Source organism: Megascapheus bottae, chromosome 22 (genome assembly GCF_031878675.1).
Source record: "Megascapheus bottae isolate mThoBot1 chromosome 22, mThoBot2.hap1, whole genome shotgun sequence".
Lineage (NCBI taxonomy): Eukaryota > Metazoa > Chordata > Mammalia > Rodentia > Geomyidae > Megascapheus > Megascapheus bottae.
In genome coordinates, this window is record NC_143530.1 from 36,300,071 (window position 1) to 36,327,101 (window position 27,031).

General features: G+C 39.5%; 1 protein-coding gene across 3 annotated transcripts in view; it reads left to right on the forward strand.

The window, feature by feature from the left end:
- Jarid2 (jumonji and AT-rich interaction domain containing 2) overlaps nt 1–27,031 on the forward strand; it is a 229,312-nt gene that overhangs the window by 134,101 nt on the left and 68,180 nt on the right. For 2 of the 3 annotated variants that reach the window (XM_090356506.1, XM_090356507.1), the window contains one exon: nt 5,578–5,719. The exons of the other annotated variant lie outside the window; for it this stretch is intronic. In XM_090356506.1, the coding sequence (XP_090212632.1) occupies nt 5,578–5,719 (142 nt within the window). The remainder of the gene's footprint in view (nt 1–5,577; nt 5,720–27,031) is intronic. 3 annotated transcript variants of the gene reach the window in all.

Sequence of the window (27,031 nt, forward strand, 5' to 3'; positions counted from 1 at the left end):
TGCATTTGCTCTCACCCACATCAGTGTTGATCTGGTTAGCATGTCAGTAGACAGGCCTGAGCTGGGCTTCCCAGGTGCTCTGCCCTGCTTTGCCCCCTGGCCTTGGAATCAGCCCTGTGTTGTGTCGCAAGTGTCACTACTGACCTGTATGTGTACCGTTGGTGTTAATATTCACGGTGACCCTGTGAAGCTGGCCTAGCATTAGAATTGCCTATACTGTCTGTAAAGCAGACAATCCAATGTTTCTTTCAAAGTCTGGGTGAGGGGCAGGGTTTATTTTTCACTAGTAATGGCGTCAAAGCATGCATTCCGATTACCTCAGAGAGGGTTCAGCCTCAACCAAGACAGGCTGCTTTTTATAGTTTTCCTCTTAACTCATATCCCTGCTTATGTATGTGCATGTGTGTATGTATGCTGCACAAGCATAAAACACACACATGCATGCACATGGGGAGAAATTGCTGTTGAAAATGAAAGCACTCTTTGGAAGCTTGACTGTTTAATATGTAATGTGATACCTTGTCTCACAGGGACAGGGTGACAGACGGCATTGGCTCTATAACAGGGAATCACCTTTTGTGCATGTCTCCTACAACAAAGCTAAACACATTGACTCTCCCTAATATGCTAATAAGTTTGGTGTGCTCCAGATGTTTGAGATGCACTGGAACAGCTTCAAAGCCCTCCTTGTTTTTGCATGTGTTAACCCCCCTTTTGGCATTGCTTTTGTGGAACACAGTCTTCAAGTTTTCCTTTGGTTTTTGTGTTCTGTCTGTTATGGTATGTGTACCTGATGAGAAAAGACTGTTGATACCACTTCTTTGTGTCTAAAACACGCTAGCGTGACTGCACATACTAGCTCTTTTCTGAGGGTTTTGACTGCACATACTAGCTCTTTTCTGAGGGTGTTGTAAAAGACATAAAATTGCATCTCTGTGTTCTGAAATCTAGATTTCTCATCATTTCTGTTAGAAGTTCCTTAGCTAAAGGAATCATCAGCCCAAATAATATTTCAGTTTTTTCTAATTCCCATCCTGTTAAGACAACGGGGAGATGATCACAAACACAATCTCAACAATCTCCAACAGGAATTCATTTTTCCCTTCTCTGTTGTGATTTCTGACTCAGAGAAGAAGCCTGTTGTGTTGTATTCCTTGTGTGGCATTAGAAGCCTTTTCATTTCTTGCTAATTTGGGATAAATAGCTCCTGAATTTGCTGAGTCCTTGGTGGCTGGGTTCGATTGTGTTTGATTTCTTGCAAGTGGGTAGGGGTGGTTCTCTGCTTGCTGTGCTGTAGTGTCCGGCTGTGACATATTGCCCCTGTCAGCTGATAGTGTTTAGGCTGAGGGTGCAGGCAAAATCCCCAGGATGTCTTTTAACACCATGATTTGGAATTTTCAGCTCATATTTATTGCTTTTGTGAAAGACAATAGACATGGTTTAATTTAAGTTCAACCTACTGAATATTAATAGAGGAGAACAAATGTTAATGTGAGAAGACTGCATCTTCAGGCCATTCAATTTCCTCTGTTTAACCTCTCCCTAACAAAGGTTTATGTTGATGGGGGAGGGCTTTAGAAAAATAGAAAATGATGAGATTGTGTGAAGTGGGGGATATAGGTTCATTATTTCTCATTGACTGAAAATAATAATTTAAAACATTGGTAGCAGGGCTACCAAGTGTAAGGCAGGGGAAGGAAAAGACGGCACACATTAGCTCCTCTAATGTTATAATAATGGCTGTTCTGCCCTGTGGCACCACATTCCATCTTGCTGACCTGGCTCTCCTACACTGAGCAGTCTGTGGGATTTGGTTTAAAACATTAGGACTGACACAGGATAGCTAGTATAGTGGAGATAGGAGAAATGGGGGTGAATTTGGGAAAGGAAAATAAAAAAGCCCTGCTTTATCCAACCAAGCAGACTATCAGACTAAAAATAACTGTAAAAATTTTTGAGGCAGGGTATTCAGAATGAGAGTATTCAGATTGAGAAAGTCGGTCATTTGCAGTACAAACTCAGGCCTGCCTCTTCATAAAGGCTAGGAAAAGCTGTGGTCCTTTTAGTTTGTATGACAGGCAATTAATTCTCTGTGTCTAGGCCCCATTTTCTGAGTCTGGAGAGTGAATTGGATTCAGACCACAATCCATGGATGTCTGTTCTAGTTCGGGTCGACCTCATTGTTCATGTTGCAATGGGGAATGCCTGAGTGCTGTGAAGGCCCTAGTCTGATGTGGTCAGGAGGACAATGGAGTTACTACTTCGAATCTTTTCAGCATAGCTCAGTTGTGCCTGGGGTTCAGAGCATCTTTGCCCTCCTTGGTTCACATTGAGCTCTCAATTAAGTCAACTAAAGTCCCTAGGTGTTTTTTATGATGCAAAATTTCTTTATACAGTTTCCTTGTGTTGATGCTTAGGTAGTTGTGTGGGGGAGAAAGTATATGTCTTATACTGTATACCTGTTTACACTTATACATTTTAGGCATACACATTGTACATATTACTTTTTAGAGTCTATTCTTGTAGTAGCTAGATGTTAATAATAATAACCCAGTGGCAAGTTTTATTAGCAAACAGCCTCACACAACTATTGGGAAAAGGTGAGTGAGCCCCTATTGCCTATGCTGCTGCCCTTTGGTGTGGCTGTATCCTGGAGAGTCATGTTGTGATATAGGAGATTGGGGCTTAGATCTTCCCTTATTGATGGGGCCCACATTCATCTACCTTCGTGGCGCTCAAGATATGGAGATGTGCATCACCTTCAAATGTTAGACAGTGTAGTCTGGGCTAAGGCCCCTGGATGGCCTTTTATATCCTCATGATGGAGCAATACTAGGACAGAGATAGTTCAAGAGAAAGCTGTCAGCCCAATAAATACTCAGTTTTCTTGTTCTAGTAGTCTTTATCTTCCTTTTTGGTGTTCAGGTATATTCCTGTTTTTTGTTTTTTCCCCTCTTCTTCCTCCTCCTCCTCCCCCTCCTCCCCCTCCCCCTCCTCCCCTCCCCCTCCTCTTCCTCCTCCTCCTTGTTTGGCTGCATTGATTCATCATCATTGTTTTTTTCTTTTTTCTTTCCTCTCTATTAGAAGAGGGCAGTGTTCTTTTCCTGCACACTGTACTAAATGGCACGTATATCTGTGTTATTGTCTCCTGTCACTAGAGTATAGATTTTGATTATGCCTACCCTAGTGCCCTGGCAATTTAGTAGGTGTTAAAAAACTAAATGAATTCACATTCTCTCCTTCTTTTCCCTACTGTATTCTCCTTTATGTACATGTCCATTATTAAAACCTTGAACCTATCTAAGAATTCACTTAGAGAGTTCAGATGCATATCCCCACCCCCTGGAGTAGGGAAAGGGATCTTAAGTCACAGACCTTGGGTCTGTTTCTAATCTCTGTGGAAAGTATAGTCTCTGTCATCCTAATTGATTTGGTTCTCCTCTATGTCTGCATTAGTTCTCCAATGTACTGGGACTAATAGAGAGGTTATTTGAAACACATAGGTAATTTTACTTTTCTAGAGGCACAAATACATTGAAGCAAGCAGGTGAAGTTAATTGTAGTGGATTTGATGTATTTAATACACCAGAAATATTTCCATAATTAACTTTCAAAATAATTAATGAAATGCTACATTTATCTCTATCCATTCATTTTGTATTGGGGGTTTGAACTAAGGGCCTTATGCTTGCTAGGCAAATGTTCTTCTCCGTGAGCTATGTACTCATTCCATTTTTGTTTCAGTTTACTTTTAGAAGGGTTGTCACTTTTCTCCTGTGGTCTAGCCTCAGACCACAGGGCTCTGCCTCCAACATAGCTGAGATTACTTGTGTGCACTAGCAATCCTGGTTTTACATTTAAGCTTTATTTTCCCCTGGGGGGTGGGGGAGAGAATATTAAAGAGTGTTCATAAGAAAAAGGGAGGGAAAAAGAAAGGGGGCCGGGAAAAAAAGGCAACAAGGAGGCTTCAGACTGGAGACTGGCCCTGGGGGGAGTGCTAAAGCATGGATTTTACCCCGGGGTGTGGGTCCATGTTACGGGTACATTGAAGTTTAATAAACAACAAATTCAGCTACAGATAATTTGGTTTTATATTAGAAGCTTAAACTTCATAAAAGTAGTTTGTTAGAATTTGTTTCCTATTTAACAGTAGACTTGGTTGGTTTCCACGGCGTGTTTCTGTATGGAACAAATGCCCACTAGAATGCATAGCTCAGGTATCATTCCTGCCACGTTCTACCCTTAAGTCTTTCTTATATTTTCATGTGTGTCCTTCCTCCTACACCCCCCTCCCAGTTCTCTGCTCAAGTTCCATACACACTCTCTGTACTTGGGGAGTTTATTTTTACTTCATGTTGTAAATCATGATCCTTAAGGTCCCATACAATAAGTGAATAGGCATGAGATTTCACTTAACATTAGATTTCTGACCTTATGTTACTACCTAAAGTCTGAAACTATAGGGAGTTACAAGCATGCATAAGCAGGGCAAGTCCCAGCCTTTGTTGTGCTGCAGCTTTCCCTGAATATTACCAGATAAAATGTATTACATATCTATCAGAGAGATAACATTCTTCCCAGTTTTCATGGCAAAGAACAGGAACCACTCTTGAATATTTCAATTCAAGAGAGATTTCACATGGAATGAAGTAGTCAAATCTTGTAGAATGGCTGGATGAAAAGTCAAGGCACTTATCCTGTGTTTTTGCCTTCAAAGTAAAACCCTTGGACCATGTAACTTCAGTACTCTGCAGTTGTCTAGCACAACCTATTGGATTCCTGGACGGACAGTTGTTCCAGGACATGGTATATGGGTTTCTCATCAATTGGGCCTGTATCTATTACATATATTACTTAGTAACATAGCTGTTTTTAGAGCCTGGTGAGGGCCAGTAGTTTCTCCCTAGGACCTTTCTACATTTTTGTCAGTAGAAGCACATCTGTTATCACTAAGTCTCCCAGTTGTACATGATATAATACCTGCTGTCATGAAACATTCTGGTCTTTGAGAAGACCAGAATCAAATCTGGTTTCAGTCTAAAGTAATGAATGGTATTGTTTTGGATCCTGTGTAAGATATAGCTACAAGATAATGATTTTTTTGGTTGTCTGGCTGGTATTAGGGCTCTGAAAGCAATTCAAAAAAAGATTTTATAGTGTTTCTAGGTAACCATTTTCCACTTGTAAAATAACTACCTTGAATGGATGGACAATTTACATTAGCTTTTCCTTTTCCATGCTTCAGTCACAGATGGTATTCACATATATGGAAAAAGAACCTTGGCTGGATTGGATGGCATATATGCCTGTAATTCTGTAATCTAGGAGACTGGAGCATGAAGAACGAGTTCCAGGCCAGCTCCTGGGCTACTTGGCAAGACCCAGTTGTCTCTCCTTCCTCCACCTACTCCTCCTTAATAAGCAAACAAACATCCAATCTTTTGTGAATGCATTTGTGAATTTCCTTTGTCCATTTTCTTGTCTTCTGCCATCGTGTAGGATTTACTGTGGTAAAGTGCTGCTTCCTGATGCTTCCTGTAATATATTTAAGTGTTTATTCCCTTTTTTCACCTGTAGGGCTCCTTGGTAATGACCAATCTAAGGGATTAGGACCAGCATCAGAACAGTCAGAGAATGAGAAGGACGATGCATCTCAAGTGTCCTCTACTAGCAACGATGTTAGTTCTTCAGATTTTGAAGAAGGGCCGTCGAGGAAAAGGTTAGTAATCAAGGCTAAAAACATTGGTGCATTATTTAAATCACGGAAGTGCCGATTTTTGTCACATGGGGACAAATATTGGCCCACCCACCACAATATCACAATTTTTATAGAACAGTCAGAATTTGGAACTTAAGGCATGGCTCAAGTGGTAGTGCTCCAGCTGTGAGTAAAAAAAACATGAGTATGAAAGTGAGAGGCCCTGAGTTCAAGCCGTAGCACAGGCAGCAATAAATAAATAAAAATCCAGGATTTCTACGTTCTGTCTAGTAATGATTAAAAATAAGTGAACAAAACATGCCATGGACCGACTAACCATGTTTGTGCCATGAGAAATGGCCAGAGTTGCTAGCTGACAATATCAGGTCTTAAGTGTTCACTGTGATTGTTATCAGCAGTAATGTAACAGTAGGGAGAGTATCAAATGCTTTCTCCTATTTGTGAAGAGATGTTTAAAAAATTCGCAGATTAAAATGCCTTTTTTTGAATTGTTTTTCTTTTCATGAAAGTATAAATTATACTACATTTTCAATAGAGAAGCATTTAGCCAAGTTACAAAGTCAGTTCTTTAAACTGAAAATCATCAGCAGTTATTTCTCTATAGTTGTCCTAATTGAGCTTTAGTTTGTAAGGAAGTTGGCTCTGGTTGGTTCTCTCCCTCCTCTTCCCTCCTTCTTTCTTGTCTTTTTTTTCCAGGGTGGGCAGTACTGGGGCTTGATCTTGTTCTGGGATACTGCCCTTGAGCTGCACACGTGCATTCCCCCCACCCTCACCGACCCCCCCCCCCAAAAAAAAGGCTAGCGCTCTGTCACTTAAGCCACAGATCCAGCTTTTTAGTGAGTAATTGGAGATAAAGTCCCATGGACTTGTCTTCTCTGTCTGACTTCAAATTAGCATCCTCAGATCCCAGACTCCTAAATAGCTAGAATTACTGGTATGAGCCACTGGTACCAGGCTGCAGGCTGTGGCAATTTTATGGGTTTGTATTTCAAGTAAAGCGATAGTATTTGTAACTGGGTGCTTAAAAATCCCTTGGTAGTACCTGTAGCTGCCCTGTTTCATATTTTATTTGTTAATTCCCTATTGTTCAGAGTTTTCATATTTCATTTTATTTATTTATTTTTTTTTTGGTGGGGGGGATCGTTTAGCTTGAACTCTGGTCCTCGGTGTTGTCTCTGAGCTTTTCAGCACAAGGCTACCACCCTACCTCTTGAGACACAGCACCACTTTTGGTTTTTTGTGGTTAATTGGTGATAAGAATCTCATGGGCTTTTTTGCCTGGGCTGGCTTTGAACCTTGATTCTCAAATCTCAGTCTCCTGAGTAGCTAGGATTATAGGAATGATGTTTTACTCAATCATTATCTTTGACCTTATTAGAATCTGTTAGGTTTGTGAAATTGGGGTGAAAAATTCCTGGGATCTGAGTTGTGACATATTGTACTGAGTTGGTGAAACAATTTAGATACTTAATTACATTCCAGAAATACTCTACATACATATCGGGTATGAAGAACTGAGCTTAGTGGAAAGTTAGAAGGAATGGAAGTTTTTGTTTTTGCCAGTCCTGGGCTTGAACTCAGGGCCTGAGCGCTGTCCTTGGGCTTTCTCAAGGCTAGAGCTCTACCACTTGAGCCTCAGCACCACTTCCGGCTTTTTTCTATGTATGTGGCAACAAGGAATTGAACCCGGGTCTTTGTGCATGCTAGGCAAGCATTCTACCACTAGGCCAAACTCCCAGCCCAGGAATGGAGGTTTTTGAGCCTAAAATTTGGATATCTCAAATTTAGTTTCTTTTTTTTTTTTTCCTCTCATGAAGTGTCTGGTTTTTTGTTATGTTTTTTAGCTGGTACTCTACCATTGGAGCCACATTTTTCGCTCAGCTTTTTACCCATTGTTCTGGAGAAAGTCTCTAGGATCTTTTTCTAACCAGTCTTGGCATCAAACCATGATCCTCTCAGCCTCCTGTAAGATTATAGGTTTGAGCCACCAGCTCCTGATTTGCAAAGTATTTTAACACAATACACTGAGCCTATATGGATTTCTACCTTCCTGTCCTCCTTCTGTACCACTGTGTATTAGAAGATGTCATTATATTTGTGATTAATCGACACATACAACACACAGTTCTGCCAGTGTACATTTGTGCATTGCTGTTTTCAAATTGATTATTTTGATGATGATCTTACACTATCCCCGTTCCAATTCAATAATTGTGTCCTCAAAAGTCAGGTATTTTCAGGAATATGTAGGACAATCATATCAGTTAAGTGCATTGAAATATGTGACTCTGTTTGATCACCCCTCTCCCCTATCCCCCCATCACCAGCACCCTCAACCTGTGGCTATGATCTGACCATGCTGATGACATAGGTTATCAGTAGGCTTCATTCTTTTGGGCTGGTTTCTGTATAACAGATTATGCCCTCTAAGAAGACACTGTGTTGCTTGACAGCTGTATATGAAACGATCCTTTAACTCTCCAGGATGGTAGAGGGGAAATCCTCTTTTTCAGGGTTAGCTTGAGAGAAAGTTAACCATTGTAAATCCTTTTTGATGATTAGTGTGTTAAATATGTTGTCATATTGAATTAAGGATTCACCATAGCATTTCATTTGGGTACAAAGAAGTTTCACAGTCATTTTTCTAGTGAAACATACCACTGACATCTGGAGTAAGGTTGCACAGTGAGGCTGGTTTCTAGCTTGGATCACACATAGGAGGACAGCTTTGTAGCTTTCAACTGTGTCAAATAAAATTACCAATACAGGTAGATAGCTATGGCCAGCCACAGTAAAGTATTCAAAAACATATGTGCCTGTCCCATTATATTACCAAATGATATTCCTCACCTTTGTGTTAACATGTGCTTTGCAACGTTACATGGTAATGTAGGAAGTTAGAGTGAATAGTTCTATACTTTGAAGAAATCATTTTTTCTTCTCTTTTTAAATTGTATTTTATCATGAGGGTAATATATGGAGGGGTTACAGTTACATTCATCAAGTAGTGGGTACTTCTTGAACATTGTTACACCTTCTGATGTTTTTGTCCCACTGTCCTTCCCCCACCTCCTAAGAAAGCATTTTTTTAATTTTAAATATTCTTTTTATTGTAATTAATAGAAGGGTTACATTATATTCGCCAGATAGAAGGTGCATTACTTCACAAACATTGATACCCCTTTTCATGTTTTTGTCCCCATTTCTTTCCCCCCACTCCCTCACCTCATCTTGTTTTCCCCCTTCCCTATCCTATTTCAAATAAATAAACATATATATATATATATATATATATATATATATATATTCATTCTACTCGAGCACTCTACCACTAGGCAATATTCCTGGCCCCAGTCTTAGGTTTGTTGTTGCTGCTGTTGTTGTTTTACAAATAATTACTTTTCTGGGGCCAGGAGTTTGGCCAATGGTACATTGATTGCTTAGCACATACATGGGGGAAAGGGGAATAGGAAGTGGGGCTGTGGCTCAAATAGTAGAGCCTTAGCCTTGAGAAAACCCAAGGACAATGCTCAGGCCCCGAGTTCAAGCTCCAGAACTGTTGGGGGGGAAAAATATAACAAGTGGCTTTATCTAACTAATAGAAGACCAGGATGTGAAATTACTCTTGGTAAAAGACGAAGCTGACCCTGCAAAAGACAATGCTGACCCTGATCTGTATGTGTTTGGGCAGGGCAAGAAAACCAAAGGCCATGATGATAAGCTACTTACTTAGCTTAGTTGGAAGTTTTTGTTTGTTGTTGCTGTTATTTACTTCTTTCTTCGTTTTTAAAGTTGTAAGATGCCATTTTGGCCATTTGGTGAGATTATTTTTCTGAATTATATATCAGGTTTTGTTTTTAATTATTATTGAATAGCATAGAAACCTGATGAACCTTTAATCAGGTCCTTGTGAATGTTAGGGTAGCCATGCCTAGCTCCAAACTCCTATGCTGACCATGCCATTCTCCTCACTGAAAGAAAAATTATCTCAGTGTTGGAGAAAGTAGAGTCAGCAGTTTTTAGTCAGTCTGTGTGGACAATGAGAAAGTTTGGGGGAGAGATGATTATAGGGATAAGGACAATGTGGCTCATAGAAAAGAAGATATGGTATGAGTAAATGATAGATGTAAAATGCATAATCTGAAATGCCACTTAGATAGTAAGGTTACATGTATAGTCATCTTGAGAGAGATGCCAAGGGGAAAACTGAAAAATTGAATGATAACATTTCTTAAGGGTATGTTGTAGAGATCTATGTAGAGCCTCATGGTTGAGTGTCATCGGGAGTTGGGCATACGTGGCTCACACTTGTAACCCTAACTACTTAGGGTGGTTGAGACCCGAAGAATTGTGATTCAAAGCCAGCAGGGGCAGAAATGTCTGGAAGACAAAACTATGGCTCAAGTGGTAAGTGAGAAGGCAAGTTCCTGAGTTTGTCCTGGTACTGGAATCAAAAAAGAAAAGTACCATCTAGGACTGATATGTGTGTTTAACCTGTACCAGTAGGGGGAAGGTCATAATGTCTCTGGGCTTTAGTTATATGTGCAGTGTGTATGGCAGCAGAAATTCCATGATCATGGCTGTTGAACTGATCAAGCTACTTTTTTCTTTTCTTTTTTTTTTTTTTTTTTTTTTTTTGGCCAGTCCTGGGCTTGAGCTCAGTGCCTGAGCACTGTTCTTGGACTTTCTCAAGGCTAGAGCTCTATCTACCACTTGAGCCTCAGCACCACTTCCGGCTTTTTTCTATGTACGTGGTACCGAGGAATCAAACGCAGGTCTTCGTGCATGCTAGGCAAGCACTCAACCACTAGACGAAACTCCCGGCCCTCAAGCTACTTTTTGAAGAGAATGGTGGAGTATGATAGATGCTCTCTGTGTGAAAGATCATGGGAATTTCATAAGTTTTTGGGAACGTTTTTGATTTACACTCATTGTGATTGATAGCTTTCCTCCATGGCCTCACCACAATAGTCTGTAGGCAGGGGAAAAGTGTGGGTGCATTATTCGCTTTTGAAGTCGCTGAGTCACAGGAGAGACCTTGTCGCAAAGCATGTCAGTTTCTTCCACCTGGTTAAGGGCAGCATTACTTGCTTGTAAGGAGAAGGCAAGACTCGGGCAAGACTAATTAAGACTGGGTTTTGCTGAGAAGATTCCATTGCTGCTGTTCATGTTTAGTCACCTTTGCCCCTTGAGTTTAGGCCTCTAGCACTTAGTATATGGTGCTTCTCTCCCTCCCTCCCCTGCTCCTATAAGCTATAACATGCTTTTAAGAGCTCCAAAAAGTTCTAAATAACTGTCTTAAAATTCCCTCTGTGGCAATTATATAAAGTTACTGTCTAGTTTAAGACAATGATTTTTGATCTAGTAGACAACTGGATTTGTGTTTTGTCCTGGCTTAGTATAGTTTAGTTTCTAGATGTGAAATTTCGTACATTGACTCTGATAGAAATAGTGTATCCTTTTTAACAGGATAACTTAGTTGTTATGGTTTTCTATGGTTGAAAATGCCTACCTTTAAGTTTAGAAAAGAAGCCAAATGCTGCATGTGCTGTTATAAATTAGAATTATTCAAAATAAACATGTTTAATAAAGGTCTGAAAATTTAAAGTTCTACTTTTTCCATGATTCATTTAACAAAATGTAGTAATGTTAGGCTGGTATCATTTAATATTAAAATTAAGAAATAGCTTCGATGTATTTCTTTTAGCTTTTGATTGAGGTTTAGGAGCCTTCAATAACCAGACTCTAATACAATATTTTATTGTTAGAACCTTGAAGAGTATAGTATAAGTAGAGATAAATTTCATACTGATCTAAATGTTTAGAGCTAGTGTGACTGAAATATACTCTACATTTGTCAGAAATCTTCAAAATCGGATAGAATATTATGTAGCATATTGGAGAAAATAATTGTGTAAGCAAATATTGTAAATATGGGCCAAATGCTGGTATGTTACACCTTGTAATCCCAGCTACTCAGGAGGCTGAGATCTGAGGATCATGGTTCAGAGCCAGCCTGGACAGGAAAGTCTATGAGAGTCTTAGTTCCAGTTTACCATCAGAAACTGGAAGCATTTCAAGTACCACAATCAATCAAAAACAAAGTAAATATGGATGAATTTTGAGCCATTTTCTTTCATTGTTTACATACTTAGTTCATATTTCCAGTAGCCTTCTTTGCTTTAGATCTAGTTATCCTTCTGGCATGGTTTTCCTTTTGCTTGACGTTTTAATATTTCTAATGAGGTTTACTAGTGATAAATAAAGCTTTTGAGCTTTTGTGTGCCTGTAAATATCTTCATTTCAATCTCATACTTAAAATATCTAATGGTGCTTATACAATCAACATGCAGTTGTAAAATGAACATCATCTCCAGGTTTGAATTCCCCAGAATCTTTTCACTGATTTTTTTCCCCCAATCTTCCATAGTTTGTAGTTTGCCAAGGCCCTAAACAAGAATCTGCTCATACTTCTTTAAGTACACCAAATAATCCCACACTGCAGGCAACTCTTTTCACAATTCATGATCATAAGCAATTATACATAATATGCTTTGGTCTAGTTTTTCTTTGTGTATTCATTGATCTTGTTAAAATTGTTCTGTAAACTTGACCACTTCTAAGAAAAAAAATGAACCAATAAGAAAAATGTTTTTCTTCAATTTCTTCCCAGGAGGGGGCTTCATTTAGTTTCATATTTTAGTTTTGCTGAAGTTGTTTCTTACCTCAGTGACGCTATAATCATTCTTACCAGCCTATTATTTTTATATTTTTACAGCCCATGCCCAGAATGTTCTGTTAAGTCTCATTGAGTATGTCTTCTTCCTCTCCCTCCCCTCTCTTTTTGGAGACAGAAGGGTGTGTGTGTGTGTGTGTGTGTGTGTGTGTGTGTGTGTGTGTGTGTGTGTGTGTACATGTGCGGTTCCCCGAGACAGAAGGGTGTGTGTGTGTGTGTGTGCGCGCACATGTGCAGTTCCCCAAGACAGAAGGGTGTGTGTGTGTGTGTGTGTGTGTGTGTGTGTGTGTGTGTGTGTGTGCACATGTGCGGTTCCCCGAGACAGAATGGTGTGCGTGTGTGTGTGTGTGTGTGTGTGTGTGTGTGTGTGTGTGTGTGGTTCCCCCCGCCTGACTGCCTGTACTGGGGCTTGAATTCAAGGCCTCATGTTCTTGCTCATACTTTTTTGCTCAGGGATGGCATTGCTTTTGGTTGGCTAGTTGCAGATAAAAGTCTCACAGATTTCTGCCCAGGTTGACTTTCTCTACTTGTGCTGCATCATTTAAAGTATCAGCCTGGAGAATCATTGTTCTTTCCCTTTCAGAGATCATAGTTCATTGTTTTATAATGTCCATCTCTTAGATGTCTTTTTAGTTCTTTCAGGTAAATAGGAGATAAATCATGACCCCATCACTCTTCTTGGATGAAACTGTTGTGTTGACGGATAGTGAATGAGAAAGAGAAACATGTCACCAGGAAATGAAAGTAACTATGGCTCTTTGTCTTAGCCACAGTCACCAGCTTTTCCTTTTTTTTTGTTAGTAATAAAAGAAAAACACAAGTTAGACATTGGTGGCTCATACCTATAATTCTAGATACTCAAGAAGCTGAGATCTAAGGGTCAAGATTTAGAGTCTTTCTCAGCAGCAAAGTCTGTGAAACCCTTATCTCCAATTGACCAGCAAAATGTAAAAGTGGAGGTATGGTCAAATAATAGAACCTGGCCCTGAATGAAAAGCCTTGTAAGAGCACAAGGGTGGCACATATGCGGTTCAAGCCCTGGTCCAGCACAAAAAAAAAGAAAAAGTGAAATGAATAGTCCAAGAAAGCCTTGATCCAGTGTCAAAACTACATTTCAAAATGAAGAAAGAAGCATGTGAGTAGCATTTGACCTATAGATAGTAATTCTTACTTTATAATAGAGCCTATTAGCATTAGAAACTTCAGTTTCTTTGAAACTATGAAACTGTGTTAAGAGTCTTTCCATTAAATGCAAAATAGTTGAGTGCTAAATTTTCTTTTTTTTTTTTCTTTTTAATTTTATCGAGCTTTTATTTGGGAAAACCTGGAAGATTGATTCATTGTTTACATGGCAAAAATATATTTGGCATGATTGTATGATACTCACAAAGTAAAGAGGATAAAAATTTACATTTCTTCAGTATGCATGCTCAAGCTAAATTTTCTTGATAAATCTGTAAGGTTTTGCCATCCCCGAGGCACTTTCTAAAAGATATCAAGTGTTTGTGTTTCTTCTGGACAGATAAAGGATAATGCTTTTGCATCAGCATTTGGCTTGGGAGCTAATCTTTTTTTTTTTTTTTTTTTCTTCTTCTAGTCCTGGGGCTTGAACTCAGGGCCTGACCGATGTCCTTGGGCTTTCTCAAGGCTAGTGCTCTATCACTAGAGCCACAGCACCATTTCCAGCTTTTTTCTATGTATGTGGTATTGAGGAATCAAACCTGGGTCTTTGTGCATGCTAAGGCAAGCACTCTACCACTAGGCCAAACTCCCGGCCCGGGAGCTAATCTTTGATGGGCCCATTATGGCAGGAAACAGAGCTTAAAGAGGATTATCTTCATCTTCAGAAATGAAAAGTTCAATTTTGATTGCCTCTGCTGCCACCTCTGTTACCCCTTTATTTTGCTCCTTTTTGTCATGCTTACCTTCTTTTTGTACTAAGGATTGAATCCGTGGCTTTGCACTTGCAAGGATGGCCCTCTACCTCTAGCCCCGTTTTACACTGGTTGTTTTCAACATGGGACCTCATTTGATACCCATATCAACTTGGGCTGAGATCCTCTTTGTTTCACTAGAGATAAAAACCATGTGCTACTGCCTGCCAGCCATTGTAGTTGTCCTGTAGCTGGTATAGCAAGTTAAGTCTTGGCTACTGTCCCTAGCCTTTGATTGAGACAGTTTCACAAATTATTCCTAAGCTCACATTGTGTCGGTCCTCTGATTTCTTCACCTTCTAGGATCTATAGGATTATTGGTTTGAGTCACCTAGCCTAGCTACTTCTTTTTTAGGCTGGTAGGAAAAAGTTATTTACAAGTAAGAGACTTAGCAGACTAATTCAAAGGGAATTGATAGGGCCGGGAGTTTAGCCTAGTGGTATAATCCTTGCCTAGCAAGCACAAAGACCCAGGTTTAATTCTTTGGTATCACATATGTAAACAAAGCTAGAAGTGATGCTGTGGCTCAAATGGTAGAACCCTAGCCTTGAGGAAGCTTAAGGACAGTACTCAGTCCCTGCGTTCAAGCTCCAGCACTGGCAAAAAAAAGGGGGGGGGGGGGAAGAATTCAAAGGGAATTGATAGACAAAAGCTATTGTTTTATTGTGTGTGTAAATTTACATTCATGTCAAAAGCACCATATATCTGGCTTCTAAGGTAATTTAAAATACAGCAATATGTTGCGGTACACTCTGTGGGAATGTTAAGCAGGGAAGTATTTTTCAGGCCAAACTGACTTGGCTCAGTTTATTTTGAAATTTACTGTTTGCACCTGCCCTTTCTCGAATGGTGTGTTAAATACTTTTATGAGTGAAACCAAGGTCCTCTTTGAAGTTTTCTTTCCTGGTAGAATGAGGCTGGCTACATAGGTCTCTGCAGGAACTCAAATCTTTATCTGCATACACACACACTGGCACTGCTGTCTTGAGGGCCAAGCAGGAAGGGAGCAGAGCGCATATATGGGACTTACCTCTTGAGTTTTGTGGAGTAAAAACTTTGGCAGAGGTATTTTTGGTTTAATTGGTCATGAGTTGTTTTTTCAGACAGGTTTTGAGTCACTTGAAGGAATGTTATGCTCAGCCCCACTAATTGCTTAAAGCTACTAATAAACACACAAGTACATTGGTTTAAAGAAAATGGCAAGAACTTTATCTGAGACAATTTTTATTACTGTTGAGACCGTTTCCTTTTTCTGTTACCTCGGAGATGAGATTGTGGGGATATCACTTCCACTTCCATGCAAATCAGGGTCTAGCATGCTTTGTAGTTGCCATGGTACCGCTGGGTACCAGTTTCTTCCTGCCTGATTCTTTCAAGGCTCTCTCCTTAGTCTTTAAATATGAGTGTGTGTCACGTGCTTTTCACTTCCTAGTCTTTATCCACCCACAGTGGGCAAATCTAAACATCATCATGATCTCTTTTGGTAGAATTTGGCCACACTGAAAATTTTTTGTTTTTAATCAATCTCTGATTCTATCGTGATCAAATTAAGAGCCCATGGATGGATGCTGAGATGGACAGGACGATGTGGTAGGTTTGTAAGCATTTGGAATCTTGTGGATTGCAAAAGAGGGTGACAGCCATTGGTGTTACTGATGGTTCCACATGTTGGGGGTTCTTTCTTCGGAGTACTCATTGATGGTGGTATTGGACCTGGCTGCTTAGCACAATTGACAGCAGTACACAGTGTTTAGACTAAAGCTGGGAAAAGAGGGCTTTGTGCTACTCTAACCTCACACTTTCCCTGCTTCTTCCCTCCCTGTGATTTTGTGGTTGGTAGGGGATTGGCTGGAGAGGAAAGCAGCAACCCAGAGGTGATTTATTTCCAGGTTAGAGTTTGGCTCATTTGAACCATTGGAAATTTTAAGAGGAAATCATAATAAGTGGTGTTTTTATCTCTCCCCTTCCCTACCTTTGGAAAAGGTAAATATCAGGCAAGGCTGCTTTCTCCTTTGTTTTAGGCTCAGTGGCTTTCACTTGCAAAGATAGAATCATCTAGAGTGTAATCCACAGAAAAGCCTTAGATCTATCCTGATACATAAAGCTCATTTGATAGAATTGGTTTAAGGCATCCTGCTCACTAGTTGATTTTCTTGGATGTGTTTGAAAGAGTGGAGGGATTGGGGGTGGACGCTGTTACCTGGGTTGTGCCTACTTAATGTTCTAGTTTTCAGAATATGGCCCTTAGTCTTAGAACTGATGGGGCAGTCCTTGTTTATCTTTATATCCCCAGGCAGTGCCTGACAGAGGATCTCATAGGGGATAGGGGATAAATATTTTTTTAAATATTTTTGGAAATAAATGCTTTTTCTACTCTTTTTATTGTATTTTATTGTTGAAGTGATATATAAGAGGGGTTAGATTTATGTTCATCAGGTAGTGGGTATATTACTTCGTTAACATTGATACCCCTTCCCATATTTTTCTCCCACTTACCTTCCTTTCTGAAAATACACAAATTTTAAGAGATGTTAAAAAAAAAAGTGAAAAGAAATGTTTGTAAGGAGTCTTTTTTTCCTTTTGCCAGTCCTGGGGTTTGAACTCTGGGCCTCGGCTCTGTCCCTGAGCTTCTTTTGCTCACAGCTACTGTGCTACCACTTGAGCCACAGCACCACTTCAGGCCTTTTCTGAGTAGTTCATTGGACATAAGAATCTCACAAATTTTTCTGCCTGGGCTGGCTTTGAATTGTTATCCTCAGATCTTAGCATGAGCCACCAGCGTCTGGGCAGCTTGGAATCATATTTCTGAAGCAAACCTGTTTAGTCTCAATCTTTTTTACTATGTCATAGTGAGAAGGGCTGTGTGTGTATGTTCTTGTGTGACTGTATGAGTGTGAGAGATCTTATCGTGTGTGTGTGCACACACGTACACATGCCCACACAAGTGTATAGTAATGTATAATGCGTTCCTTTGTTCCTTGGAAGATCGCTGATTAGGATATAAGCAAGTAGTTTGTTAGCTAAGTCTAGAGTCCTGAGAGTAAAGGTGCAATCAGCAGATTGCCAGTCACCATCCTTAATGCCAAGAAAAGTTCTGTCCTGTGTTCCTCCTTCCCATGGCATTGACTTAAGGGATAGTTCCAGTTTTCTGGTCTTGTTTTGAGTCCATGATAATATTCTTTTGTTTTGGTGATAAATATATCTGACATTTTAGTTGTTTCTTTTTTTTTTTTCCCCTTTTTTTGCGGGGCAGGGGGCAGTCCTGGGGCTTGAACTCAAGGGCTGGGCATTGTCCTTGAGCTTTCTCAAAGCTATTGCTCTACCACTTGAGACACAGTACCACTTCCAGCCTTTTCTGTGTATGTGGTTCTGAGGAATTGTGAACCCAGGGCTTTGTGCTAGCCAAGTACTTTACCACACTCTGGGCCAGCCCCCCTCCTCACCTTTTTAAAAATAGCATACCTTAATTGCGTAAGGGGAGTTTCATTGTGACAGTTTGGTATACCATATAACATATCAAACTCAATTCTCTTTTTCCATTACTTTTTTGTCACCCTCTTAAAATTCTGACAGTTCTCATTTTCTTACTTGTTTTCAGTCATTCATATTAACTACTTTGTCCATATTCCCCATTTCCAGTAACTATACACCTTTGTGCTAGTTGTCTTTCCTGCCTCCAGACAGAGCCTGTACATGGTTTAGAGGTAAATGATCTAGCTTTGGCTTATTTGTACTATGGAGTTGAGCTACAAAATTTCTATGAATCTTGACTATCGTATATAATCAATAATTAAATTTTATTTATGTAGAAACAATCTCAATGCTAATATCTGTCAATCATAGTTAAAAAGTAGGAAGAAGGAAAACAAAAGCCTTGTCCTGTTATAGTTGGTTTCACATTAGGTGTTGAAATAAATGAAGGCATTTTATTTGCAGTACTATTCTGTTGAATATATAATAGTGTAATAGCTAGGTATTATACTGAGTCAGATTCATTGTGGATATGGATGGTATGATTTACAGGTTCACAAAAGAAGTATTGGTCAACTCTGAAGACAGGTGTTGCATTGCCAACTTCATGGTGTGTGTGTGTGTGTGTGTGTGTGTGTGTGTGTGTGTGTGTGTGTGTATTTTCTAGGGCTTGAACTCTGGGCCTGAACATGGTCCCTGAGCATTTATGTTCAAGGCTAGTACTTTACCACTTGGGCCACACAGCCCTATTTCCAGCTTTTTTTTTTTTTTTTACTAGTTAATTGGAGATTAGAGTCACATGAATTTTTCTGTGTGGGCTAACTTATATAAGTGTCATCTTCAAATCTGAGCCTCTTGAGTAGCTAGTATTATAGGTATGAGCCATTGGCACCAGACCCCGTAAAGCAGTTTTTCATAAGTATAAAATAAGACTACTTTCATTAGTGCCTATATTTTTAGGAGTGGTTGACTTTCTAAGGAATTTGTTCTGGGCCAAAGCCCACTTAAACTGCTGAAAAACTCTGAGTGTTGTGACAACTTCATGGACACACACATATGACTCAGGCTGATCTAAGGGTTATTTGTGGTCAATATGAGGTATTCGTTGGCTTCCACATTTTAAAAAATTGTTCTTCTGACTTGGAACTGTGTTGGATGACATTCTCATAGTTTCTAAATATATGTTGTTTTCAAAGTCATTTTTTTTCCTAGAACACAGCTACAAATTTGTTCAGCCTATTATTTAGTACCTCACAAACATGTTTGCATTCATTGTGACAGGCTGCAGATTTGGTATGTTGCAGCTTGTTCAGGAAAATACCTGTGTGAAATGGACTGGCAGTTGGCCTTTTTGGAGCTTGTAGTTATTCCTTTTTGTAGGGATTAGAACTACCTACCCCATGATTTCTCTCTTAATGTTTCTGGTGCTTCCAGCAGTCTAGCCTTATTAACAGTGCTGGTTTGAATATTGGCCTTAAAGGTCACCTTGACCATGAGATCCTATCATTCCATAGATAAGAAACCTGTGGATTAGGGAGGACAGAGGGTCTATGACTAGAGAGTTGTAGTAATGCTTCCGATGAAACTAGAATACTGATGTTTTGCATCAGCAGAAATCCTTATGTATACTAAAAGATGCCACTTCTTCCAAGCTGTTAAAAAGGTTAAGGAAAGACTAAGGCAAGTTCTGGTTAACCTCTGCTTCACATCTTGAAGAACTGTACCAGTAGACACATTCAAGGTGTTTCATAGTTAAAACACCTTCCAAGTACTTACAGTCATGTTTTATTTTACTGTTGTCGTCCCCCCCTCCCCCCATCCCCATGGCATAAACAAGTGCTCTTAGGTGTTTCTCAAATTTTCTTAGTGATGATGATGGGGTATAAAAACTTGTGTCCTGATTTGGAGACCTGCTGTTTGTTCCCTGGCTCTCAGCATTACAAAGATGTAAACACAGGACTCAAAGCATGATTACCATGCTTTCCTGTCTGGTGTACACTGCACATGATCCACTTGTGTTAGGCTTTCCGGTAGGTAGTTTGGGTAATAGGTGCAGGCCACTGAGCCTAGCATTGTGAAGAAGTGGGGCAGAAATGCCCAGGCTGGCCTCAAAGTATTATCTCAACAATCTGGTCTTCCAAGTAGCTAGGATTATTTACAAGTATGAAGTACTCATGCCCTACTCTCTCTGCTTTGCTCTTAGATACTTATAAATGAAAATGAGAAGTACACACTTTTAAAATAGAATTTAGTATACAAGAATAGTTTTTGCAATGTCTAGTTTTCCCTTTCAGTGAAAGCAATTAAAGAAAATGGTAGAGAAGACATATTTGGACAGAAGTAAAGTAGCTTGTTATGTTCTTTTTCTCTGTGTAGTATGGTAGAATAAATGTGATTGCTAACAATTGTATATTTCAAAACAGTGGAGAAAATTTTGAATATTCCTATTATAAAGAAATGTGATAAGTTTTTGACTTGGTAGATGTGGACTTATCATGAATCTGATTGTATGTATTAAATGCACTCTGTGCAGATTTTGAAGTGTCAGTCTGTATGTCATAAATACATATAATTGCCATGTGAATTTAAAATATACTAAAGTGTACAAACATTACAGGTATCTGTTTAGATATTGATCCACGGATTTCTCTGAAGAAGTTTGTAGACCTTTCAACTAGGAACTAGTATGTGGTAGTCCCCATAGGCTAGCAGTGACTAAAGGTATGCTTAAACTAACAGATCTCAAGAATATTAACCTATTTACAAAGACTACATGTGCTGAATGGTGACATAGAGGGGTGTGTGTGTGTGTGTGTGTGTGTGTTGCTAAAAGCTACTTAAAGTAGTCAAGCTTCTGTTTATTTCTGTCATACTTCTATGTGTGATTATAGCAAACACAATGGTTATCTCAAACATAATCTGTATCAGCCACTGGAGGGCATGTTAAACTCCTGCCTTAGCTGGGCCCTTGTGGTTCATGCCTGTAATCCTAGTTATACAGGAGGCTGAGTTCTGAGCATGGAGGTTTGAAGGTAGCCCTGGTAGAAAAGTTAGACTTCGTTTTCAATTAATCATTGTAAAAGCTGGACTGGAAGTATGGCTTAAGTGATAGAGTCCCCTCTAAACAAAAAAACTAAGCAAGCATATGAGACTAGTTCAGGCCTTAGTATTAGTGAGTGTGTGCATGGCTGTGCATAAATACAGGAAAGAAAGGTGTGAAGGAGAGTTGGGATTGAACAGCTCAGCTTGATCCAACCCCTAGAGCTTTTGATGCAGCAGGCAGCCTTGGATCCTGTACTTAGTAAATTCCCAAAGGATTCTTAGAGTATTAGTTGGAGAATCACCCTTTGATAATCATTACTCTTAAGAACTAAAGGTTATATCTCATGTAAGCCCTGAGGAATAAATAACAAGTAATCAATATCCATTCTCTGTCTAGTGGACAGTGGTTATCTCTGTGGTTAAGACTGCTTGGGGCCCTGTTACCTCCACCACCTTTTGGAGATGCCTTTTCTTTGTGCCCTACCAGATCTTTCCTTCCTTGCATTGCTCATTTGCTTTATGAAGAAACAGAAGAGTAATGTCTTTCCTTCCCTTGTGTTGCATTGGAAAATATTTATGTTGTTGGCAGCCAAACCTTTCCAGCCCCCCTTTTCTTTTTCGTGTGAATTTTGTTCAGTAAATGCTGAAGTGCCAAACTGCTTAAGAGCATGACATCTGAGGGGGGAGGATTTTGCTTGCCGTTTAAACATCTCTTGGATAGCTTTTGATTTTTCTGTTTCTAACATTATTCCTAACTTTTTTGCTTTTAACATTATTTCTAGCCCTTATAGATTTAGGTAATATGGGACCTTGCCCATTTCTTTTCTTGTACTTTAATTTTTTTTTTAAGTCTTAGTTTTTCCTTATCCCTCATCATTGTGTTTTCGTATGTATCTGTTACTGGACTGTATGTCTGCGTTCATGTGGCAGGGGTAGAGTGGGACCGAGAATCTTTATTTATGTTTATACCTATGCACTTACTCTTTGCTTGCTTTCACACGTTTCAACTTGCACAGCCTTAATTTAATTTATGCCCAGTGGGGAAATGTGTCCTTAAAACATACACACCTCTCTAAGTCTGTCTCCACCTTTCACGGTGTTCATAACAGCTTGTTTGCTACGAAGCAAGTTTTGTTGTAGATCATACAGGAGAGATGACACTAAATAACACTATAGCTACCTCCCAGTGCACAGCATTCATGCTTCTAGTCATGTTTGCAGTGGCAGGCAATTTCATATACCTATCAGCATTTTCTTAGTGACCTATGTTCTAATATGGAAATTTTTATTTTTAGCCTATATAGCTATTAAGGGATGTGGGAGTATTGTTCAATGCATGTTGCACGAAGACTGTAGAAGCCAGTTCTCTGGAGGAACTGATGGTGAAGGGTGCTTTCAGAAATTTTTTTTGTAGGTGCATATAAGGTCAGCTCTGATCTATGTTTATTTTAACCACTGGGAAGTGTGGAAGGGAATGTGTTGATTTATCATTGTCATGACAACAGAGGCTCTTCCCTCCCCAGAGCACAACAGGAAAGAAACTCATTCATCCACCCAAGTGAGAGCCTCAGAATTCCATTATGTGATTCCTTGGATTGTTAATTCAAGTATTTTGATAGAAGGTTATTGTCCCTTCTCCAGCAGCAGTCTGTAGTAGCTTAATCCTACTCAAGTCAACAAAAATACTTCTCTAGCTGCTGTTTTTTGGATCTCTCAGGAGGAGATGAGAAGCTTCTTAAGTATATATACACCAGTACTTTTTCGACTTCCTATCTGGAACCTACGAAGATTGTACCAACCTGTGTTGCAACATTAGCTTGCAGGGGTCTCTATAACACATAACTTTTATTTTTAAGCTTTGTATTTAATAAAGTTTGGGGTTGTTTTAATGAAAATATGGTTAAAAGTTCTACTAAATAAAAAAGCTTTAATTCTGACTTGTTTATTTACCCAACTACTCATTTTATTTTTGAGGTGGGATCTTGCTGTATTGTATTGTGCAGGTTGCCCTTGAGTTCTTGAGTCCCAAGGATCTTCCTGCCTAGCTAGTTTCCTTCCTTCCTTCCTTCCTTCCTTCCTTCCTTCCTTCCTTCCTTCCTTCCTTCCTTCCTTCCTTCCTCCCTCCCTCCCTCCCTCCCTCCCTCCCTCCCTCCCTCCCTCCCTCCCTCCCTCCCTCCCTCCCTCCCTCCCTGCAAATAAGTTCTTTTCAATTATTAATATATTTGGTTAATATATTCATATATTCATATGCTGCTTTCAGTGATTTTTTTTTTACCAATGTTAGTCTTGGTATTATTGAATGTTTTGAGAGTTAGTTTTCTCTTTTGAAGGTATTTTCAAGCTTGGTTTTTGTTTATTTAAACACGTTAGTCCACGTTGTGGACTAACTTGCTCTCAGTTTGTTTCCTGCTGGGTTTTGCTCATGGTACTTTAAGTGTCCTTGGTAGACAGTGAATTGTTCAAATTTCCCCTGAATGAGGTGGTGTATCTGGAAGATTCATTTGAGGCCTGAGATGAAGGAACTGTTTTTGCAGAGGATTTAGGTTTTCTTTTCCCAGGTGCCTTTAGGGCATTTGTGAAATTAAATTCAGGGTTCAAGATCTGATTTTTGGATCCTGTATCCTAGAAAGGCCAGGCTATTTATTTCACAATTGCTCAGACAAGATACCTAGTCCTTGGGGGAAAATATTAGCTTAATGTAAAAGGGATAGTAGGCTCTACATTAGGAGTTGTTTTCTCACCCTTCCAATTTGGGAATCTTAAGTTGAAATTTGTTTGAGGTAGAAGTGCAAAAATAGCAGGAATCCTCCATGTATATTTCTGAGTTGTAGCTTTCTTTGTATTTTACCTCCAGAATTTTAAAATCATTTTCCTTCTTGCTATTTTTTCGAGCTGTTGAATGTCTTGCTCTTTAGAATTCTGCTGCATTTCACCACTTTTTGTGGCTTTTGGTCCCTGCCATCCCGCTGCAATGCCTCCTTGGAGAACTGTGGAATTAGAAAACGTTGCAGTCTTTTCCACTGCGTTGTTGTTAAGTCCAGGTGGCATGGGCTACAGGTTAGATGTTGTTTCCTATCGTATACATATAAATTAATATTTTTTTGTTTTTATATTCACTTTAAAATGGATTCAGTTCACAGGAAAGTGAAATTCTAGTGCATATCCCTCTGTCTGGTGCCGTTTGATTCTTCACCTGATGGATGTCATGCTTTCTGCTGTTACTGTTCCATAGGGTATGTGGCTTTGAGAGCTTAAAGATGAATGCAGCACTCCAGGCCTAGAATAACCTTGATGCATACATACCATTGCCTTGCCTGTCACCTGACTTCTTTATTGTTGAGCTAGTCAGTTCAGACTTTTTTACCCAAGGCTGAGTGTGAGGTCTGTTAATAGCTCTGGGAAAGATATTTTAGAAGTTTAGGCTAGGGATATTTGTGACCTCTCTTTCTAGTAAGTTCTCTTGCAGGGAATGAGTTCCCTCACAGATTTCTGACCTAGAGGGCATTTGCTACAGGAGCTGGCAGGGATCGGCAGCTGACTCTTGGCTCAACCTAAGTAATTTTATGTTGTCATGCTGTAATTGGATTAAGACACATTTCATGAAGTCCCAAGGCTCCATGTCAAGGATACATGTATGTTTTTGTGTATTCCTCAGGATCCCTTTTCTCTTCATCCCCGTTGTACTGTGGAATCATGGCTGGCCTCAGTCTTTAAAATGTGCTTCTTAGCAAAGTGATAGAGCAAGAAAGCTCTGTTGAGCAAGGCCTTCAGTTACCCCCCTCCCAAAATTGTTCAGTAGTCTTTTTGCTGAAATCATAATATGAATTTGAATTTGCTCCTCTGCCATTTACTTATTTTTGTCTGTGATTTAAATTCACAATATTTGTTACTTACTGATTCTGTCATTGTTTTATTATTTCCACCTGAAGTTTGTAGATTATTTAATAGTTTTTTTTTTTTCAGATTCACTTTAAAATGAATTCAGTTCATTTCTGGGTTTTATAATTCCAGAAGTGAAGGGTCATGGGAATCAAGAGCAAGAAACAATGGCTTAACCTGGTGGTACCTTAAATCCCAAGAATGCCACCCTGGGTTGGAAATATGACCTTAGGGGTATGAATGTTAGTCTTGAGCAAAAGAATCTCAGGGATAGCGCCCAGACCCTGAGTTCAAGCCCTAGGACTGACAAAGGAAAAAAAAAGAAAGAAAAGGGGAAAAAAAGAATGCCATCCTAGTGTTTTCTCCTTTTAAAGTCATATAACATAGAAAGGGAACACCTTAAAAAATAAGTGTGAAGCAGATTGTTATCTCTCCCTCCATCCACTTTATATTTTCATTCCCAAAAGGACTGGATGAAGCCTGAGAATTGTAAAGTACATCAACGTTAAGGAGAAAAGAAACCTTCCACGCCTTAAAGGTCTTACGTGGATCTGAAAATCACAGGAACAAAAGACAGATTAGCAAGAAGAAAAAATTGAGTTCTCAAAAGTGTTACCAGTAGACCAGTTGGAACTACCATTTTGATAGGCAATGGGGAGGGGCAGCATTTTTGGGAGAAGAAATAGGTGGGGGAGGGTACAAGAAAGTCCCCCCCCCCCCCGAAAAATGACTTCCTCACATATAAATGGGCTTTGGGGAGGTGTATGGATTTTGATGGCTTTGTGCCAGTGTCTGTTATGGCACCCATTTTATGTTCCCATTGTGTATCTTTACTTCTGTTCTTTCATGTTTACTGAGGCTTGTTCTCGCTAGACAGGCTCTCTACTACTTCAGCCATACTCTCGTGTGTGTGTGTGTGTGTGTGTGTGTGTGTGTGTGTGTGTGTGTGTGTGTGTGTACATGAGTAAGACTGGCTTATTCTGATGCTGGGTCTAGTGACTGCAATGCTAGAGATGACAATCTAGCAAAGTGTAGTTTATTCTATACTCTTTTAGATATGAGCTAGGAGAATACTTTTGTAACCCCCATAGATCTCCCACAATCAGTCATGTCTTGGTGCCTCTGTGCAACTTAACTATAGTCTTGGATGTTAGAGCAGAAAAGTTTAAGTGTCCAGCTGGAAATAATCTCTTACTAGGCTCATTTACAAATTGCTGGAAATGGAGCAATCGCCACTCTTCTTGAGGCTGATGTATGGCCTGGAGTGTGGACTTTGGCAGCCTATTGACACAGTTAAAGATGGATGCTTCCCAGATCAAAGGAAGACCATTATGGCATGTTTAGACTGGTGGAAATGAAGAGAGTCATTATAAAAGAGAATAGTTAAGTACTGTCCTTTCCATTGCCTACATCTTTATGAGCATGATTCTGCATTTGCCCATTTGCTGGCACAACATTCCGAGAAGCCAGCAGTGAGAAAGAATGTACTTACTGTTAATCAGTGACTTACAAACTAGAGAAGTACGTCATTTATTTATTTCCATGGTTGCTCAGCATATCATTGTTTCATTCCAGTTTTCACAATGTGACAATTTTTACTTAAGTCTCTCACTTCCTCTTTTCATTGTGGTTCCCACCACCTCCACAGTGTTCTCATTTGTTCATTTGAAGCTGTTTATTCTAGTTATGAGTGGGTGATAGATCCGGGGAGAATGTACTGCAGAGAGAATCGAGTAAGTGGCTAGGAAACGTCACAGAAGGTAATTTCTTAACCCTACATATTGAAAGGACTCATTGAAACTAGCTTTTAAGCTAAGGGTAAAAGGTAAAAATTTGGAAGTTAGCAATTACAGTTTCTAACTAAGAAATGTTACTGATAAGTCTTCTATTAGAGGTTTATTAGTCAGTAGAATAGATCCCTCTCTTCTTCCTTGCTCAAACCCTAAGCATTTAGATTTTATTAGGATCATGTATAGCTTTGATTCTTTCCATTTCCTTGACTATTTCTTTGACTGTTTTCTCCATTTCTTTATCTCTCTTCCCTCCCTCAGAAGAAATGCCCAGTAAGAGAGTCTGTAGAAGAGACCTCAGTTAGGCATGTGGTTGTAGCCTTCTTTGGAGAGAGTTTAAGATGGGCTGAAGAGGCTGAATTTGTGCTTTTACATTTCTGTCTGGCAAGGAAAACTAAGGATTAATTGAAGTACTTAGTTGAATAGGATGTCTCTCAGCTTTTCATTTGCTAGAAGCAC